This window comes from Anarrhichthys ocellatus, unplaced genomic scaffold (genome assembly GCF_004355925.1).
Source record: "Anarrhichthys ocellatus isolate YVR2014 unplaced genomic scaffold, GSC_Weel_1.0 scaffold20, whole genome shotgun sequence".
Classification (NCBI taxonomy): domain Eukaryota; kingdom Metazoa; phylum Chordata; class Actinopteri; order Perciformes; family Anarhichadidae; genus Anarrhichthys; species Anarrhichthys ocellatus.
Genome location: NW_022280050.1, coordinates 3,796,672 through 3,818,094, shown reverse-complemented (window position 1 = coordinate 3,818,094; position 21,423 = coordinate 3,796,672). Strand labels below are relative to the sequence as shown.

At 40.3% G+C, this 21,423-nt stretch overlaps 1 protein-coding gene across 5 annotated transcripts in view; it reads right to left on the bottom strand.

Annotated features, from left to right (window-relative positions):
• Positions 1-837: 837 nt before the first annotated feature.
• Positions 838-21,423, bottom strand: part of vwc2l (von Willebrand factor C domain containing 2 like) — a 22,209-nt gene continuing 1,623 nt past the window's right edge. For 2 of the 5 annotated variants that reach the window (XM_031858337.1, XM_031858338.1), the window contains exons 2-5: positions 20,673-21,200; positions 15,773-15,886; positions 9,733-9,862; positions 838-4,887 (exon numbers count right to left, since the gene is read on the bottom strand). In XM_031858337.1, coding sequence (XP_031714197.1) covers positions 4,736-4,887; positions 9,733-9,862; positions 15,773-15,886; positions 20,673-21,074 — 798 coding nt within the window. In that variant the 5' untranslated portion in view covers positions 21,075-21,200 and the 3' untranslated portion in view covers positions 838-4,735. The remainder of the gene's footprint in view (positions 4,888-9,732; positions 9,863-15,772; positions 15,887-20,672; positions 21,201-21,423) is intronic. The other 3 variants (XM_031858339.1, XM_031858341.1, XM_031858340.1) reach the window with 3 other exon arrangements.

Genomic DNA, 21,423 nt, shown 5'->3' with positions numbered 1-21,423 from the left:
AGACCCCTCGATATATTTCTGCAGGTGAGCCGGGCCACACTGCGAAGGAAACTCAGTTCAGCCGCTTTGTTTTGATCTGATTCTTTCAGTCATTAGCCAAAGCTGTCGGCCACAGGTGAAGCTTGGTAAAGCAGTGCTGGTAAATTGCTCCCTCTTCACCATGACACTCCAGTACAATGCCTGCATCGCTCACGGCCCTTCACCAACCCAACTCCTGAATGAATCATTGATGTAATTGTATCTGTGCATAACCTCTAGTTATGTAGTTGTCTGGTTTTAGGGTGGAATTGCATTCCATAATCTGCATTGGTTTACCAGGAAAAGATAATTACTTAGTTGAGAATGCCTGTCCCCGAAAAAGATCGATGGAGAGGACATAGGATATATATAAATACATAGGATACAAAGCAATTAATTGTTTCCTCACAGTACTGGCACTTGTGGTGTCCACCTTTGTGTACACAAGGGGTTTGTGTGTGTGTGTGTGTGGGTGTGTGTGTGTGTGTGTGGGTGTGTGGGTGTGTGGCCTGAAGCTATGTGTGCTTTAAGAGTCCTACTGGCCATCTCCCAATATGCCATTTTCAAAGGGATTAGTCAGGGATGCACCTAATTGCTATTGATTGCTATGTGCTGCATAAAATTGCCTCCCTTTTCTTGTCCACGGCGGGAGGCGAGAGAAGGCAATTAGTAGTACGGACGAGATAGAAGCCCAAACTGACTTGTAATGAAATGGAATAGAGAAATAAACCTGTGAGTCGTGCCCTTGAACTCACTGAGCATTACGAACTGGTATATTCTTATTTTCAACCAAATATTGTATTACTTTTTTTTTTTTTCCTACTTCTAGAAAGGTTACCTGGAGTTCGGCTTTGTTCTGGGTCAGCTGTTAAGTTTCATAACGTTTTATTGTTTTTGTGGTTTTAAAACAGAAAAGGGCTAAATTCAAGGAGATCTGCAGCATCCTGAAGGGTTCAAATGAACGACTTCAACTGTTCATCGGTCGTTAACGGTCTTATTTTTTGCCATCTTGTGTTGGGAAGCATCAGCATAATTCAGAGTAGAAACGATAACACAAAAACATAAATCCACACAATTTTGCCGAATAACACTTCTTTTCAAGTCTATTTAACAAAATAGGTTTTGTCTCGCTCAATAATACACATTTTTTCATTTCTTATGACTTTTTTTTTTTTTTTTTTTACTCCACCTCAGATTTCAGAATACACATTCAAACTTTGAAAATATTTACATATGAGCAACATGGGCAACACCAATGTGTTTTTTTTTTTTTGTTTTTTTTTACTTTAAAAATGTTTGACCTTGTTTCTTGTACAGCGTAGAGTGAACCTGTGCGAGCATGTGGTCAAATACAATCATCATACAATCTTAATTTTAAACCTCAATTTCAAATTTGTTATAGAAATGAAACTATCCTTTGAGTCCCTCATGAACAGACCCTTGGTGCCCCAAAAAAAAATGAATACAATTGATTGTATAATAACAGCGTTTCTCTCTTCGTGTTCTGTGTTGGTTTTCAGGCACACTTTATGTAACAGTTTTGTTGCTGGAAAAAACAGAGTTTCCAGCTACAGTAAGTCGGTGTCTCATGGAAAAAGCAGATGGTGTACCTTTTAGAAAACGCTCATGTACAAGCCTGCGGTGTGAATGGTTTGAGGACAGCTAGGGGTCATTTGAACAAATATTTACAGACGGACATGAAGACTCAGATTTCTTGGGAGAAAAGGAACAAAGACGGACTGTGCTGCCGGTCTGTCCTTGAAACTGTGCAAGCTTCACGCATTTGCAAGGAGAAATGTAATTCCCCCTGGTTGGCTCAGAAAGAGGCTTTTCTCCGAAATGCCTTTTTTATTGTGTTATTCAAATGCTTGCCTATTATTTTAAATGGCACACATAGGAATCTACTGTATGTTAATCCATGTGGATCCTAATTCATCAGGTTTAGTAATTTTATAGTAATTCCCATGACTGTTTAAGGAGTCAACCTACTTACAGTCTTGCTGTTTTCTTGCATCTCCTTTGCATGCTTTTCTTTGACTGTACCTGCTCTGAATCTATGATTTGCTGATTTAATTTCATATCTCTCTTTTATTTTGCTTCCCACTAACAGCATGGAACGTAACTCGGCTCTTACGGAGGGCCAATTGAGCAGGATCTGGGTCTGAAAGGTATGACTTTATGTTGACAACCACTTTACCCTCTGCACCCCTACCTTCACATGTAGTTGATGGCAGCAGCTTGTAGCTGGCAAATTAAGGAGATGAGCAGCCATGGCACCCCAGATTATTTTAACAAATGCAATGAATCTCAGAAGCATGGAAGGAAATTGAATCCGGGCAATCAAACTCTCCAATGAGTTGCCATATAACATTGTTATTTAGACCAAGATGACTTTTAGCTGTGTCTTTTTAACTGCCTGTGTCCTTGCCATTGTACTCCAAATACTCCTCATACTAATTCACCCAGCTGGCTGGAAGGGTAAAGCAATAACTATTTTTGGGTACTACACAGCATTAAACTATTGCACAGAGGAGTGTGAAGGAAATGGCACTTAAAGCATTCTGGGCTGTTCACACGGTTTGAAGCCAAAGGCCATGCTTTGTGAATCTTATCTGGAACAGTAGCAAAAAGGCATCAGTGGTGATAGCAATGCCACTGATGTGCCCAAGCACGCTCACTTCAGTCTGCTACCCAGTTGTTCCAATAGATTTTTAGATTCACGTACAGGCTGAATAATTATTTGGCATCGAAAATAATAAAGATGCTTTTTTTTTTTTTTATTAATCCTAAAATATCTGGAGCATATAGACTGTGATTGATAAACCGTAGGTGTCAATTTTGTTTTGAGTCTGCAGACCTCAAGCCAGATAGATGAGGACTGTCTTTTCACAGTAAGAGACACTAAATCACTCTAGGTTAATGATGAAAATGACCCAAGCTCCGTTGTTGCACTTAGGATTGAACTCCACCCACACTCTTTTTTAAATTCATCCCTCCATCAACCGTGTGCTGCAGCTTTAGAATATGCAGCAGACTCTGCAGACCATGGGGTTCTTCCAAAAATTAGTTTTAGTGCCTTTTAAGGTAGTATACCTCTTTATTCATTGGTCTTTATGCTATGTTCATTTCTGTCTCATTACAAAGTGCTGTGAGCTGCTATTAAGCAGCACATCCATCACCACCCAGGAATAGGGTCTAAAAGGTTAACGGGAACGGATTTTCTGGAAATGGAAAAAATTCTAGTGATGAATGGCATGAGCCTACTGGAATTCACCTTTGAATTAATGACTAGTATTTATCATCTCAAAAAATATCGTGGTTTGGGCCCCGGGTGGGTGCTTTTTCTTTCCGACTGGACCACTTGAGGACCACTTTGGTGTTGGGAAATATCGAGGCAATATCTTAGCTTGTCTTTATGTTGTAGCCCATATAGCCACACCGCATTGGAAGAGCTTTTCCAACATATCGGAGAGGGGAGGGGCTGAAAATCTATTACACGATCTATAGCAGTGGGATAATGTAACAGCTTTGTAACAGAGCAAGCCTTATAGGTTTAAGTGATTCACTGGGTGCAGATCAACATACTGCGGCTATGAGATTGTGGATGAATGGCGTGCTTGTGCATGTTCACATGTGTGTGCACGTGAAAGCATTTAGACATACGCATATTCCCTCTTTTTTGTCTGCCGGTTCTGGTGGAGTGTGCCCAGTGTGCAGGCTGCGGCAGCGCCAAGCACCCAGCTGGATGATTTATCACAGAATACTCCTTGATTAGGGGAAATTAAAGCAGGCTGCTCTTGGCTGGCTAATTGCTTTGATAACAAGTTCAAGCAGTTAGTTAGCGGGAATATTTTGGAGGATATGGACCTCTGAGAGAAAACAATAACGACAATTAAACCGGAAGAGGCTGCCCAAAGTTGTGGTTTTGATGCAGTGTTGCAGAAATTTACATCTGCTCTTCTCATCGTTGCTTGCCACCACATTTCCTGCTTTACTAATTCTACAGTTCCAACTTCCTGTGCCTGTGCTGGGACATGACTCAAAACCATTGAATGCTGAGAGCAATAAAATCTGCGTTTGAGGGTTTTAGAGCAGTTAATAAAATGAACGGTATCATCATCTGACTGTTAGAGGTGAATTGCTGCCATAGCGGTCAAAAGTCTTCCAAAGACACAAACGTTTATGTGAGATGTGCATCTTGTAAACAAGCTCTGAGAGTGAAGTGTTGAAACTCGAGCACACTTTTGCAGTGCTTTCACAGGTGTCAATCTTCATATGACAAGAAAAAAAGCGCTGTTAAGTGTGCTTACAGTTTGTTTTTCCTGCTGTTGGAATATTACAACACCTGCGTGATTGTGAGAGACAAGTACAACAAGCAGATGACGTACGTACAGAAATCATGAGCAATCCAACATTGCCAATGGTTAGGAAAGTGTTCAAGGAGCATAGAAACTTTTTTTGTGTGAGAGCAGCAAGTCAACTTCTGAAAATATATATAGGACAATTACAACTGGACGGTGGAAACAGCCTTGTGACAAGTTCCGACTTCTTCTCAGTGACTACATTTGTGTTTGTGTGAAGCTTGTGAGAGCATCTCTTCGATGCTGCGCTGTCTCAGGTTCCTTAGGAATTGTGCTCCTGCCCTGTCAATCATACAAAATGGTGCAGTAGGCAGGGCCATGCCTGAGCTTTTCCACCATCCCCCTGTGGAGTCTCTCTATGACAACGTCTGGCCGTTGAGGCACTCCCGCCGCAAGCACTGCGCCGGCTTCCACCAGTCTCCGTTGTGGCAGCGGCAGATGGTGCAGTCGTCCACCTTTACTTCAATTCCGGCTGGGATGATCGTTGTTCCAGCAAAGCAATTTGGACCTGCCGCATGGGAAGGGGGAGACAGACAGGAAAGAAGGAATGAGAACGACAAGAAATGGATGTGGCTCTCCTGAGGGCCTCTCTTTTTGGAGGGGTGGTGGAGTGATGCAGAGAGCTGCAGGGAGTTAGGGGAGTCAGAGCAGACGTACAGATCTTTTCACGGGCATGCACCGATGGGCTTGTTTTTGCAACACTAAAGCGCTTTTGTTAGTCTCCCCTTCTCCCTCGACATGGAGCGCTTTGCATCCTAATGCGCTGCAAGCAGAGAAGCTGCCAGGACGCTGGCTTGGCAGTACAGAGAGACTGGAGTACAGAGAGAGGCAGTAGGGAGGATGGTGTTAATCACTTCAGTCTGTATGAAAAGGCCACAGAACTCTTTAGCAATTCCTTACATGATTTCTCTTCTCACACACACACACACACACACACACACACACCCTGCGCAATAAAGAACTCAGATTAATTTTGACATCTGATTTATCCTGAAACCCATGTCGGATTTACTTGCACGGATCCCTTTTTGTTGATTTTCAATTCTAAAACCAGTTTGATTGTGTACCAGCGGAACACCTCATACCCATGTATTTGATAATCTCAGTAGATAGAGAGACAGATTAATCCTGGCTACATTTTAGGATCTGCACTCGTGGAGGCCGACAACGGGAATGCGATGCATTTATTATTGGTAAAATACCACTTGAAATAATTCAATCTGATTTGTTTCTCCCTGCCTCGGGGCGATTTGAGGTGGCGTAAATCTCCCTCTACTTTTTGAGAGAGCACAGCCAGAAGGTGCCAGGAAGTCTTCCCAAATTTAATCATCTCGATGAAGCAATCAGCAGCTCAATTGGTGTGACGGTGACTTTGCTCTCAGTATACAGAGCCGTAAAACTAGCTGGATTCAAGACTCGATGAGTAGTCGTAAAAAACTCATATGTGTCATAACTCTTGAAGACACAGTAGCTTTTACATCTTATTTTCATGGACATCTTAGTGTCACAGTGAATTTGATTTAGTCCAGGCGAACTTAACATTAGCAATGAAACTGTATGGGAAGTTGACCTGAGGAGTGTTGCAGGGTACATTTGGGGACACGGGCCAGCTGCTTGCATATCTGCACAATTACTCAACTTGTGTACAGAATAGGCCTTTTTTTGGAAGACATGTTGATATGTCACAGTAGGAAAGGCATGGGTGTGTTAATTAAAATGAATGATTGGCTGTATTCCATTTAGCTGCTTTAAATTCGGTGGTCCTGGTTGTGTGCATGCTGGTTCACTGTCGCACTGTCACGGCTTACTGGGACAGAGCCATTGTCAACAACATTAGGAACATCTGTTCTTTTCCTACTAGTCAACATGTCTGCTGTGACACGAGTGCGTTTTATGATCGTGTTGGGGCAACTCAAAGCACACGATTAAGGTTTGCTAAAGATCGTAGTCTTGGTTGATAAATATTGAAAGTCACACTGACTCAAAGCATGAGTAAGGCCAAGTTGACTTTATTTGATGTTTATGCATTACTTTTACCTAACTTTTAATGAAGTAAAATTATCTACACCACACTGAAAATATTCAACTGTAAGTAAGTCTTGTATTCAAAACCTTACTTGGGTAAATGTATCTAAGTATAATCAGTGATATTTACTTAAAGTATCAAAAGTCAAAGTAGTCCATGCGCAGTAAAATGTTCGAGTCACTGATTTACAGTTACATGTGATGTTTTTGGATTATTTTACTGCCACATTAATGTGTGTGTTGCATTCTACTACTGTAGCTGTTGAAGGTTGTGCTAATTTTCAGAACCTCGAATACCGTTGGGTAATCAACAGCCTTGCATCATAGGCTATACGATCATCATATGTTTGTAGCTCCGCTGTCCTGTGAGAACCACGTATCTCTACAAAGTCAACTTTTCATGAGCTCAGAAAAACAGCCCCGTTTCTCAGCTATGTGACGATGCATTTTCCAGCTAAGAAGTCTTCAGTAGGAGAAATGTCTCCACCCAAAAACGAACACTTCATCCTTCAGTTCATCAGTAAAACACTAAAATTCTAAATTAAAGTAAAAATAGAAATCATTCTATTTCTATATTTGAGTCCTTTTTGGACCTGATGGAAGGCCTTTGATCTGAGCTTAGAGGAGACATTGAGAACGCTTGCCAAGTCTTAACTCTCATTGATCTGCCTCTGGACAGCTGGCACAGGTTACAGGACAAACTCAGTAGAGGTTGATGAGGGAAGAGGACGACTGGTCCTGGCTGCCAAGTGTGATTGTTTATTGCAAGATAGACTTAGAGCCACAAGGACACAGTTTCAGCTACCTGTTACCATTCGAAGGGCACAATGTCACCCATCCGAGCTTGTGATCGATTCATGGCCAATACAATTTAGTGAAGTCAGGAACTCTTTATCCTGTGTCCTACATCATACTTTCCATGACTGCATCTTAAGGAGTGAATGCATACTAGGGCTCATTACAGTCTATTTGGCTCAAATATGATTATAGCTCTTTCCTAGAGGTAAGAAATGCTTCCATACAAGCTCATCTGCCAAAAACCTTTAATTTACAAACACTTGCAAGCTGTCCTTAGCTTGACGTCAGTCTGAATGTGTGACCTAACTGTAGCCATATATAGAACTGCTACTGTGTCTGTCTGTTAAAAATCCATGATGTCAGTCTTCAGGCAGATACGTAGATGGCTTAATCCCATCAAAGTGAGAAGATGCTGGCCATTTTCAACACACTTCTCACTATCATTTTCTTCATGAGAAATATATAATTACACGTATCTCCTACAGTATTACAGTATATAATTCATGATAAAGATAAGAGCTGAATCAGTCGGACTCAATGAACGTGGATCTCAGAGATAAGCACCCTGGCTAACTATTCCATTGTGTGGCATTCTGCTCTCTGTTGCTGTTTTCAGGGTCTCCAAGAGGCAGACGATCCTAATAATAGAAAGCTTTGACAATGGGCATTCACAAGCCAAAAAGCACATCCGCACATTAAGGTTTTAACATTAATTCACAACACTTCTGCCCTTGGTAAATGGGTCACCCCTTGTCACTTCTGATTGGTTTTGAAATTTAAACCATCTCAGAAGGAGTGGGTTCAGCAAGATCTTTCACCTGTGTGGGAACAGTGCTAATGCAGTGTGGGGATACCGCACTGCTATGCTGCTAGCATGGATGTACCAGGCCTTGTTAAAGGCAGGGTTGGTAATCTTCCCCAAAATATTTTTTGTTATATTTGTACATCCAGACAGCAGTGAATAAATCAAAATTTAGTAACTTTGGGAGCTAGTGCTGTTATATACCTTAATTTGAAAAGAGTTGGCAACACTGGGCTGAATTATTAATTTGGATAATATTTTTTAATCTAGCGTACATTACCAACCCTAGCTTTAAATGTTAAAAAACCTTTTACTAAATCTGATGGGTCTGGGGTTAAGCAGACACCACAATCACCACACCAAACTATGAACTGTTGCAATTCATGTCCGTGTCATATAATTGTTCCCTTGTGAGAAAACACATCGACATTTTGGAGGGTTGCAATCATTTCACATAATGATTTGAAACCAAACACTTTCAGCAGGTGAAGACAACAAATGTATGACTGTCTTCCACTGATTGCATGTCAAGCCGAAGCACAGAAGTAGATGTCTTCCTTTCACAGCCCCCTGTCCCTTGGCCAAAAAAACGAGAGCTAAACAGCATTCTTCATTGTCCTCTCCCCACAGCCCTCAGCTCCCATAGAGATTTAACTGGCTGCCAGAGCCTGACCATGCACCCTTGGGGAGCCTGGAATCGGCAGGCCTACCCTGAAATGCCAAGTGTGTCACTGTGTCCTGTCAGCCTGGATTAGCTCCCTTTCTAGCAGCTACTGCAGCTTTGTTAGTGTGGATGTTTGTGTGTGTGTATGTGTTTCGAAATAAAAGAAAGAAAGCAAGGAGGATAAAGAAGAAAGGGTGAAAGAAAATGTGGGTATGTTGTTGTGAAATAGCCATTTAGCATGCGCCTCTTATCACATTTATAGGTCAACCACTGCTTGAAAACAAAAGAAAAGATATTTCAGGACTTTCCTTTTAGTGTATTTCAACAGGAATACTCGTGAACAATTTCCTTATTTTGGCGTGGCACTCAACATAATGAAAAGACAAAGCATACAGTTGTCAAGTCAGTGCATCTTTAATTGTTTGTCAGGTTTTTCATTTGAGTTTAGGAAAACTTTCTTTGCCAGCTCTTTCAGCTCTCAAATGATCTGAAGCTTACATTTGAGCCAAATGACAAAACAGAGGATGCAACGTTGTGTTGTGACTGCATTTAATATTACCCACAGGCACTCTTTACTGTTTGGCATTCCAGCCCGGATCACATTGCAGTCGAACAGTTACTGTACTTTAGTCATAAAGCTCCATCTGTCCCTCAGGATTGGTGCTGGCAAAGGGAAATCTCCCTCCTCGCCTTGTAAATAGCCAGTGAACCATTGGAATCCTATAATTCTAATTTAGGGATTGGCTGTGTGTGACAAGGGCGTCAGGGCACTGGGAGATAAAAGGCTCTCCGAGGACCCATTAGTCCCTTCTATGCCTTTAATCAATGGGCTAATGTTTACTCTGCTTAGTGTGTCATTTATAATTAAAACTAGTACTGCTCATTAGTGTCCAACGGGCCCAAGGTAATAATTTTAATTCATAAAACACCAATTACGTCCTCATCCTCTAAAGGCACGGCCATCAAATGGCGATACCACAGATAAAGTTGCCGTCATCGTTTTAATGAAAATGTAATGACTTCTGAAGAGTGTGCGTTGTATTCCAGAGGAGACGAGTGTTTACCGTTTTTACAGATGGGGCAGCATTGCTCTGGCTCGTACACAGGGTTGACACACTCTGGGACGGCGCAGTCAGACACCACACAGTGTACCTCATTATTTGGTTCGCAGCGGCACCATTCACAGGGTGACGGCTGTGGGCAGAGGGGGAGGGAAGAGAAATCTGGGTTAGATGATTCAGTAGGTTTCACCTTCTTCCGTTGGTGTGCTCTATATGATTACTACTGGTCAGTAGAGTGAACAGCCTGCCCCTGTGCTGATATTTCCCAATTAAAGAATATTCCCATTACATGCATCTCATACTGTCTTCATAAACAAAGAGACAAGTTAATAAATGATTCACCAAGCCAGTTTTATTAGGCTTCTTGTGTCTTAACAAAAAGAGCCTGGAGCAGACTTTGAATAAAATCACCAGAAATAACTAACAAGAGAGTCTACAAAGTAGTGTTGATGATATTCAGTATTTCTGCTGCATTCTGCTGCGGCCTGCCTCAGGAAACAGTTCAGAGGCTTATCTCTCCACCTCTGCAACATGTAAATCAGTGCTATGCAGCGCTCTGTGCTGCTGCCGCTCGCTTGACTCTATCTTCACCAAGTCTCCTGACCGGAAAATGAACTGTAATGCAATTACATGGAGTGGAAAAATACAAACTGTTTCCAAATCGCGAAAGGTCAACTGTTCGACATATTCGATTTTTCTTCTGCTCATCAAACAGTCTTTTGAGGGCATCTTCTGCTCTGGGTCTGCTCTATCAGTAACTCAGCACTCTGTACTAAGCTTAGAGGGTGCATATGTTTCATATTTGATAACCCTTTTGCAGCTCACATTTGATAAAATATGTGATTTCTGTGGAGAGCAGCAACTGAAACCAAACAAATGGTTCTGATAAGTCATATTAAAGTAGTTCACGTATCCATCTGAAGTCCACACATCTCCCAAAACTGCTGCAGTCAATATTTAAATGCATCAATTTATATTTGTTCGGTTTTTGTACGGATTGTACAAATGAGATACATCGTGTTAATTAGTGAGCTTGTTAATTGACAGAGCTGCTTCCCCTTGTTTCCAATCTTTATGCTAAGCTTGGCTAGCTAGCTGCTGGCTCCAGCTACATATTTAGTGCCAGAAGATTGGTATCAAACTTCTAGTCTTTCTCTTGGCAGTAAAGCGACTAAATTCTATCATTTTTACTATTCCTTTATATGCTGGATGTTGTGCTGTGAAATACATTTTGTTTTGTAATTTTGCCATCACCTTTCCCAAACTGCATTAGTTCCAGACAGCCATATTTCCACCAACTTTAATTGAATTGTAGCAACAACAACAGTTCAGTTCAGTTCACGGTTCAGTTTTGTGTGAAATGAAAGGGCTGTGGTAATAATGCATGCTTTAATGTGACTTTTATCAGCCAATTTTGCCAGGATGCATTAACATGCATCGAATGGGAAGTGGCCAGGCTCGTATTTTTTGTTGAATTAATGGCTGAATGCACTGCAGCCACAGGTTGAATATGAGCAACATTAAAAGATGGAGTGGTGGGGTAGAGAATATATAAAACTGTCTCAACTGTAACAGCCAAACATCCTGATATTTCAGACAACCGTCCAGTGGGATTAAAAGTTATTTTCATATATGATGTTTACATAGGGCAAGAAAACAGTAACAAATAAAAATCTGACTGAGTGCAAGAACAGCGCCTGTATTTGTGTGTGGAAATGTCTGTAACTTGTTAGTGTCCTGGTATAAAACACATTCCATATTTTTGCTTTACAGTATTCACACTCTTAGTGATGTTAATGGTGATAGATTTCATCTGCCTATTCATTGTGCCTGTTGTATATTTTAGAGCTTCCTCTCCCTGATGTTCAACATGACTTTCCTTTCTCTAGTGTAGCTGCAAGGAAATAAACGCTTTTAAGAAGTGCGCACAAAGATGGGACCTGAACATCTATAACTCGACTCTCCTCTTATTAGAAATTCCTGTCAGAAATTCCTCTCATATCTTATCCACACAAGTAGCAGTGCGCTCATGTAAATAAACCAAAAAATATTTCTCTTTAGCAGAGTTAAACATCCTTGCAGTTATCTTCCCCTCAGATTGAGCGCTCATACAGAAATGTACCAATTACACAGCGAGATGCTGTCTCATACATATGGAAGATGGACCACATTTTGCCAACCTGACAGACTTAATCTGTGGGGGCTGGCAAGGTGGGACTCGGGGTCAGCAGTGGAGCATAATGACTGTGTCTGACACATGCGATCTCCATTCGAGATGTCATGGCTGCATTTCAGGTTTCTGTTTCTGCGTGTTTCTCAAACAGGAATATTTGGCTTTGCCTCGGCACCAGTAATTAAATATATAAAGCTTAGCTTTGTTGTCCATGAGCCTTCTGGGTTTAGTCAAGATGAGATACCTAATTTTGGGCAACATATAAAATCAATAACACCTTAAATCAGTCAAGATTATGTTGGGTAGTAATAAATATGTCTCGTCAGGGAATTGAAGCAACAGCAGTTTGCACTAATGAGCTTTATACTGAGTGTTTACAAGTCTTTACATGGAGGTTCAATCCCACTTTGGTGTTTACATGCACACTAATAATCCTGTTGAGTTGTATGTTGGCATATAAACATATCTTAGTTTCAGAAACATGGAATTCATTATTTAGTTATTAGTCAATGAAGCACAGACATGGGATGGATTCTAAGATTGTCCCAAAGTCTAGCCATAAGGAGGAGACTCGCATCATTATTGTGGAGGGCCTCCGTATTGAACCAATGTTATTTTATTTCCACCCCATATGAAGAATACAAAAAGAAGGGTAGCTGTAGGAGCTACTGTGGTCACGTCTGGCCCATGTATTTGAAACACTCTCTGAAGAGAATGTCTGAAACTCCAACATAGAAGATAAACTGTATTGTTGCTCTCGTCCCTTATTACTGCTGATACGATGGGGAAACTAAAACCAGAATGCAGCAGAGTCCTTGCAGCCAGAAAGAAAAATTGGATCTTAAATGCTGAAGGAGCTCAGTGTGGACAGAAATGAGAGTTCCTGGATGCGGATGAGTCAGACCTATATTGATGCAGACATTCAGAAATCTGGATATTGTTATAATAACAAAAGGATATGAATAACCAGGTTTCTCATGTCCCATGTAAATTTCATATCTCATATATGATCACTGCCAGGATGAAACTTAAACCCAGGATACTAGTGTCCATGGAAACTTGACCTTCATAGCAACACAAACACATGCATTTAATAGTTATTTGTTCTTTCAGCAATAAAAGCAACAGACTGACAACAGAACATTCTTCGCCTTTACTGAGCAGTGGATGGTCGATTACATGTTAGTTTGAAGTATCTGATTAGTGCTAAAAGCACAGTACAATCATGAATTCTCTCTAGGACCAAAACAATTAGTTTAAGGGTTCAGGTTACACCAATTCTGATAAATATTTGATCAGCTGCCAAACATACAAGGAAACGTCTCTAAAACATAACAATGGAAACAATTAGACACGGTTTCACTGGAGTCTGCATCTGGCACAGATACGGTTTCCCTTTTCCCCCCATAAAGCATATTACTATCTTTAGAGGATAGAGAAGAAGACGATTAGACATCATATAGTTGTCCTGAAAGTACACATTAGGGATGCGTGACTAAATCTGCTAAACCTTTTACTTGTTTTCCCTAGAAAATGCATTGTCTGGAATAGTGGCTGCTGGAAAATTGTAGGTATAAATTGGATTCAAGTCAACACAAGAATTAACATATATTATTCATGTGGTTTGAGGCGATGCAATCAATATTTTTGTAAATGAATGTGATCCAGAAACAACAAAACAAAGACTTAAAGTCACTGTTTATGGTTGACATTCATTTTATTATTTGAAGACTGAAAAGTACGTTAGTATGTTAAGAGCAGCTGGCTTCTTGACGTACTGATTACTTTATGCAAGAATGGCCAAAAAAACTAGCATAGTGAAGTTTATTTAGCACAATTCATGCAATAAAAAAGCACTATTTTTGTTGTTGTAATGAAGTCTACAAATAACTAATAAATACGATAAACTTGTGACATTTTGATTTTTAGGTGATTTCATATTAGGTAAATAAAGTGTTACAAACATTATCAGTGTTCTGGTTGAAGAATTGATCCTGACAGTGGTGGAAGATGTACTCAAATCTTTTACTTAATTAAAAGACCTACGTAAAAGGAGAATTACCGCAATGAAAAAGACTTTGGTACAAGTAAAGCTCCTGCAAAATCATACTTAAGTAGAAATACACAAGTATTAGCAGCGAATTGTAATGTATTAAAAGTGAAAGTACTCAATTTGTGAAATGGCTTTATTCAAAGTGTTACATTTACTCTATCATTGGAATTGGAACATTTGTTACCATCTATGCATCATCTGAATGTAAAGGTAGAACTCATTTTAACAACTGTATATACTGTTGGGTAGTTTCATCTATCAAAATGCATATTTTGTGAATAAAATCTTAAAGTTTCATTAAATTAAAGTAGACCTACGAGTCAAATTTGTACTTAAGTATTATACATTTCTCGGACCCCGAGAAGTGTATAGTGTTTTGGATGCATTAGTGCATTTTGAAGAGCTGTTGCTGAGCTGCATGTCGGTAAAGAACTGTCTGTTGTACAAAAGTGAGGGTCAGTAGTGTTTATTCACTACAGTACAATTAACCTTCAAAAATAAATCATTTTTAACAAGTATGTTAAACACATTGCAGATTCCTTCAATGAATTCATCGGAGCCTGGTGTTTTCAGTGCGTCCTTTTGTGTTTGGTCTACCGTGAAGAGGATCAGTCATGCCTTAGCCCAGGCTCACAAAAAAAAAAGAAATGGAGCACCAGCACTGCCATGTGCTGCCAGATGTTTCCTGTTGTCCCTGTCCTTTAATGGCTGGGTATTAGAGTGAATCAGCTGTCATGCTTTTCATTCCCACTCTGAGACAAATGGAGACGAGGCTGGGAAGCAATGAATATTTAAATAACCTTTAGCGGGGCAAATGATAAAGTAAAATACTTTGAAGCTGGACAACAGGGTCACAGGAATCTCACCCATGCACGCTTAATAGGAGTGACAGAAATGGGTTGACAGTCAAACTGCTGTTGTCCAAGTCGAAAGAAACATTTCACTGGTGGTCAGGGAATACGGGGAGAGAGAGAGAGAGACAGAGAGAGAGAGAGGGGAGGATTTGTGGATGAGGGGAGTTGGATGCTAAAAACACCCATTCAGGGGCACCTTAAGTGCAAGGAGGTTCAAACAAGAAAAAACCTTTTTTGAAAATTATTTGTGGCCTAATTGTTTTCACTCAATAATTTCTCCTAACTAGGGCCCTTCCTGCCTCTGGCAAATTGGATCAGACAACCTCTTTGGGCAATTATTTTTACAGCTTTTATGGCTGTTTTGTCTCATAGGTGTCGGTGCCGAAAAACAGAGTCACTAATTATTGTTGTGTGTGATGTGTAGGCAGCTCTGTGTGCATGCTTTTATAAAATTCACTGTTGTGATTGTCTGCACATGGGCTTTCACAGCACGTTTCTGTAATTACGATACACCGAGTTCTGCAAAGACTTTTGTTGTATTGTGAGAACAATTAAATGTCACAAGAAACAGACGAATCACAAAATTAAAATGAAATTGCCTCAATATTTAAGCCCCACGCAGTAGTAGGCCTTAACTGTACTGCACTGGATAGATTAGTACCTGTCTCTTGGGGATTTAAGGAAAGGTGAGTAAACACGAAGTATTAAGCCTGCAAGTTTCAGCATTGATATTACTTGCAAATGAATCAATTAACATTACTTGCCTCTAAATGAGAAATCATTCAAGATAATAGTCTGATGGTTGAAATCTACTGTGTGCACCTTTGTAACTAAAAAAGTGTTAGAGTCGTCCCCCTTTTTAACTCTGCATTCCTTCCCTAGGGGAATTGCAGGAAGCACGGGATTGTTCACATTTGAGTTCACATCCCAGCCCTAGCCTGACGATCTGGGATCTGAACTCACCCTATATCTCCCGGTTCTTGATTGCAGCTGCGCTGGGGCCAGAGGGACGCCGGCAGCCATGCTGGGCGGACTGGTCCCTTCCTCATCTGATGGGGAACCCTGTAGGTGAAACACCTACTAAGGTTGAGTGGCATGACTCTCTCACAGGGAAACATAGCAGAAAAGTTGAAAATACACCCACTGGTAGCAAATCTACACTTACAAAAAACTACACTGTATTAAATGCTATGTTGCTGAATATACTTAGAGGTGTTAAATTCCAAATTGAGAGCATTACTATTGCAGCTAACAGCTATTTGTTGTGTAAAGATATAGTGGAGTTATGGCACTCTGAGCAGAAAATGAAGTCACACTTCATCCATGTGTTGTAATCAGAGTTTCTCTGGGCTTTCTTTATGTTGCCGGCCCGTACTATAGACTTAATTGTCAGGTTGCTGATGCATGAGTTATACAAGCGTTCGATTCAACAAATGACAGGCTGACATTGCACTGCAGTCAGCTGCTTTGTGTTGAATGAATGCCCAATACCACTTGCATGACAATGACTGCACACTCTACTTGCATGGGACTTAATGACCGACACATTGCATGATGGGATTTCCAGCATAATGGATAAAAAAAATAAATGAAGTGTTGGATGATGCCAAGCTATGTGTACCTCAATTATTCATCCCAAAAGCTCCAAACTGACCGTCTGTGCTGTGTCTTTGCGTTTCTCCTCCATCATCGGCTACTGAATATAAATGCAAACTTCTGCACAATGTAGCACGAGCACCGCAAAGGAAATGCCAATGAGGCCCTCACCAAAGGTTAACCTGTCGGCATCTTTAAATAGGGGCCCGTGTATCAGTTACTGACGGCCTTTGATTTCCTTAAACACTGCAGGGTTCCGAAGCTTTCATGTGTTCACTGAAGAGACCCAAACCTCACACAGGATGTGGACTAAGATTCTCTAGTTACTTGTGTGGTCTTTGATAAGAGAGGCGGATTCGCACGGATTTCCTCCCTCCTTCATTTTGTTATGTAATTATCACTGAAATAGTCAATAAGAACAAAAGAATATTTTTTTTCTCCTTCAAGTACGAAGAATGTCCTTCCTTTCTGGGCCCTCCAGTCAAGGTTAGCATGCGGGTGAGCCGCGCTATTGATGGACTTGATCTCACATCAAACTGCGAGGATTATACACTCACAGTGGCCTTTACAAAATCTGTGGGCTTGCATCCCAAATGCAGGACTGAGCTTGATGCTGTCTGATGTGCAAACACACCAATCAGTACAGATTAAGTACATAGGTTTTAAATGGACGAATCCCACTCACTCCTTATTAACAGCAACACTGTTGTCACCGTCATGCTGATGTGCCAATGCATAATGTTAATGGCCACATCTAACAATTATTTTCACTATCAAATAATTGATTATTGATTTTGATTAATAAACAAATGACTTTAAACTACTACTACTACTACTACTACTACTACTAGAACTACTACTACGACTATAATGATAATAACAAAAATGTAAAACACAGGAAAGCAGAAATTGCAATAGCATATTTTAATTGTTGCTAATCCATTTTTATTATGATTGACTAATTATTTATTCAACAAATTGATCCAGCACGAGCATATTGGCCCCTGAGGCAAACAAATCATGGTTAATTCATTCAGCTGAATGTACTAGAGACAGACACAGGAAAAGCAACGATAACGATTTTAAATTAATACGGATAAACTGTAGCAGAATGATTAATAATGATGCTTGTCTACATTTTATCTGGCTTAACTCACTGTGTCCCCCCCTGGCCCGCCTTGTCTCAGTGACAAGACGGCTAATATTCACAGGTGTGACATGTACCGACATCTTACAGCAGAGGTTGGATCGCTTTACCTTGAAGTTATTATGTAAACTGAAATAAACATGACAATATATTGTGCTGAAGCCTTGCATGACAGGTAAACAGCATTGAGGTTTTCAATAAAAGCTGTTGGTGTAATTGTCCACTTGCTGCGAATGATATTCATATGCAACTCTTCTGCACAAGTGATATAAGTCTGTTATCAGGCGTTTGCCTTCAACACAGGCAGCACAGGTTCATGTTCCTCTGATATAGTAGTAGTCAGCCTTTGTATTTTATTATTCAACCATAATTATTATCTTTCCCTAACTTTAAAGCTAAACAATAGTTTTATAATAATGGCTTATGTGTACTGTGACAGAGTTTGCTTGAGGTGACACAATGATCACAGACTCTGCTGGTCCCTTCAGCTCTATGGGATATCTTAGGAATATGTATCTTCAGCTTGGCTTTAAGGGCCGCATGCTTTAACGTTTTGGTTCACTGACAATGCTCATCTCTTCTCAGTGGAGTATTTTGCAGCTAAAGAGCCCCAGGGGTTGGTAGAGACCGAAAACAGAGCAAAAAGAGACATATGCATCAGGTGGGTAGATATATGAATGCTAATGTTGCTCTGTTTGCTAATACATTCACCATAACGACTTCACAAGGAGATAATACGCTGAGTTTACATCTTGCTCTGCTTACTTAAAGTGGCTAATAAATAAGAAGCAACTAATACTGCTTATGTTTTAGTTAGAAGACCTCAACCATAGCACAATGAGTTGATATATATATATATATAAAACATTGATTGTTATGTCTGATAAGAGGCATGTTAGTGCTAAATAGCTGAAATGCTATCAGTCTTATATATCTTTATGAGGCTGAAAGCATAAAATATTTATGCTCTCACATCTCAGAAGAACGCTTAGATGAGGTAACAAGGTCAGACTTGTTGTGCGGGTTTGGTACATATTTTAATAAATGCAACTTGCATTAAGTTCCCTATAATTGCTGATACATTTGTAGACATGTATGAGAGGTTTCCTCTTTGGATGATTGTATATGTTGATTTGTTTCATTAATTTATTTGGATTTGCACATTGTTTGGTCTCTGGTATGTGGTTAGCAACACTGTTGAACATAATGTTCCACAGACAATGCTTAGTTAATGTTGAAAATGATTTCAAAAGCTTATTTTCAAGTGTTAATTTAGTTCTGGAGTGCCTATCATTTCGAGCTGGCTGACGAAATAGATGATTGGAAAGTGTCTTATGAACATACATCCTCTCTACACCCGAATGGGAGAACCCATTTGTCCCAGAGCTGTTGTTGGTTTGTGCATCCAATTTTAAAAACTAGTAAAACTTGGTGGATGTTTGTGAAAAACACTGTGTCCACAGAGATCAGTTTCTGGATAAAACTGATGTAAGAAATAGTTTTGTTTTTAAAAATGAACAGGATATTGGCCATGCCATCATTCTTCCAGTTTGCTTACTTGTCTCAAATGTTGGGATCACTAGATTTAGGTGTTCTGCCTCTAATGTTATGTCATGAAATGTAGATCCAGAAAAATATTTAAATAAGTTAGATGGGAAAAACACCCTCCAATGTAAATTCAGTCCTGAATACCCCCGCAACTACAGTGGACTTACTAATCTTAACCGGTTACTGATATATTTGCGCAGACATGACCAAATGCCTTGTTTAACAATAGAGCTAAACTGTTGTTTGGGCAGCATTGAGCAGTCATATCATATTTCAATCAATTGTTCAGGAATATGAATGAGGATGTTTCAGCAGGGGCAGAAACAATTCAAACACAGAACTTAGTTGTCATGCTAATAATGTTATTTATAATCAGGCAGAACTGTCATGCTCGATAACAACCGATGAGACACATGGTCTAGAAACTTTGATCCCTTCGCAGGAGACACGGGGAAACTGAATCTGCCAGCAATGACCCAGTGTCCAAAACTTAAAGCATTACATACTCTTATAGCATCTGCATCTTTAGCATCTCTAACCCAAACCTAACAACCCGACACCACAGGTCAATGCTGCCGTTGTGCTGTATTTTGCCATGTTTCAACACTAAATAGCATTGAAGTCTATTGCTGTCAACAGTTTGCAAGACCAAAGGCAGTGTGTGGGTGTTTGGTCAACTGCACTTAAAATTCCTCCTTTCCATGAGACCTATAGACATTAGGTTTTGTTTCGTGTTTGAATTAATCGATGTATATCATTTGACATGAGCATGTGAGTCTAGTTAGGGGTGTTCATGTAATTGTCTATGACATATATCAACCCAGACAAACAGCCATAAGTAAGATGGTTGCTTCCGTGGCATCCAGACTTTGGCGGTGACTGACTGAATCAACCTGGCAAGATGGAACCAACTCATGAGCATCAGTTGGGTCGCTATAGCCCTCAAATAAGTTTAAATGTTATCTTACTAACTATTTTATCATTGTACTAAAAAACAAAGATGAAATACAATGCTGTTAATTAGTTTGGAAACAGTAGCTTTAAACATGGTTTTATTATGAATTCCAACAGTTCCAGAATGTTCATGCTATTTTCAAATTCAATAAAATATATTTAAATCATTATGACTTTTATGTTTTTATGTCATATGTAAAACAGGACATGCTAATGTGTAATAGTAGTTGTTTTTCTCCAAAAACGAATGTTATAAATCTTAAAAAATACACTCTCCCTACTCTCTGAAACATTTATTAAGGATTCGTCATACATTTATTAATGAGACATGGGCTATTTAGACATTTTAAATAGATCTGTAGTTAAAAATTTGGTATAGACACTTACTATGAGGGAATTCTTGGTCTGGGTCAAAATTGACCCGGACCATACTGTGAAGACATTAAATATGAACAGTATAGGTTAAAAATCATGCTCCTTCTACTTTAGCCAATCTGAGAAAGAAGCCTATTGGAAATGTTGATGGCAACTTTTGTTAAGTAGGAGGATTTGCCATGTTTTTTGTAAGTTGGTGACTCAGTGTTTCAAACGATCGAGGTTGGAGAACTCAGATCTTACCTTGAATTCTTGCAGTATTTTGTAAGTTTTCCCCCGGTACTCGCAAAAGTTTTTCACCTCCTTGCACTCGGGGCAGCATCCATTGTGCTCCACTTTGGTGCACTTGGGGTGCAGTTTAGGGCACTCGGGCTGGTCGCACACAGGCCCGTCCTCCGCGCACACGCACGGACAGTTCGAGTGTCCCGGGTAGAAGCGTTCCCCGAGTTTGTAGACGAAGCCACTGTCATCCACGCACCCTTTCCCCCGGTAGTCATCGAAGCCGATGTTGTCACTGGCGGTCTGCTCCGCCTCGTCCGTGGTGTAATCCGCGGGGTTACCAACCGAGGCCGGAGACACGGCGTTCAGGGCCAGCAGGAGGACGAAGGCGGCCGAGAGGAGAGGGCCCATCCTTCGCCGCGACATCGATATCCACGTTCAACAAAATTGTGTTGATGTCATCCCTAGACTCCCGGTATCCTCTCCAGATTCGTCCTGCACTTCATTGTTATTACCATCATCATCATCATCACCACCACTTGAGGAAATGGGCTGCAGTGGAAGAAAATAAGAGATGTGATGGGTGATGATTCCACCGCTATTGTTTTGCACATCCTCATAAACCAGAACGTCACGTTTCAAATATCCTACATTTCATTTGAAGCATTTTTCACTGCTGCAAACAGTCATAGGGATTATTTAAGTTTCTCTCTCTCTCTCTCTCTCTCTCTCTCTCTCTCTCTCTCTCTCTCTCTCTCTCTCTCTCTCTCTCTCT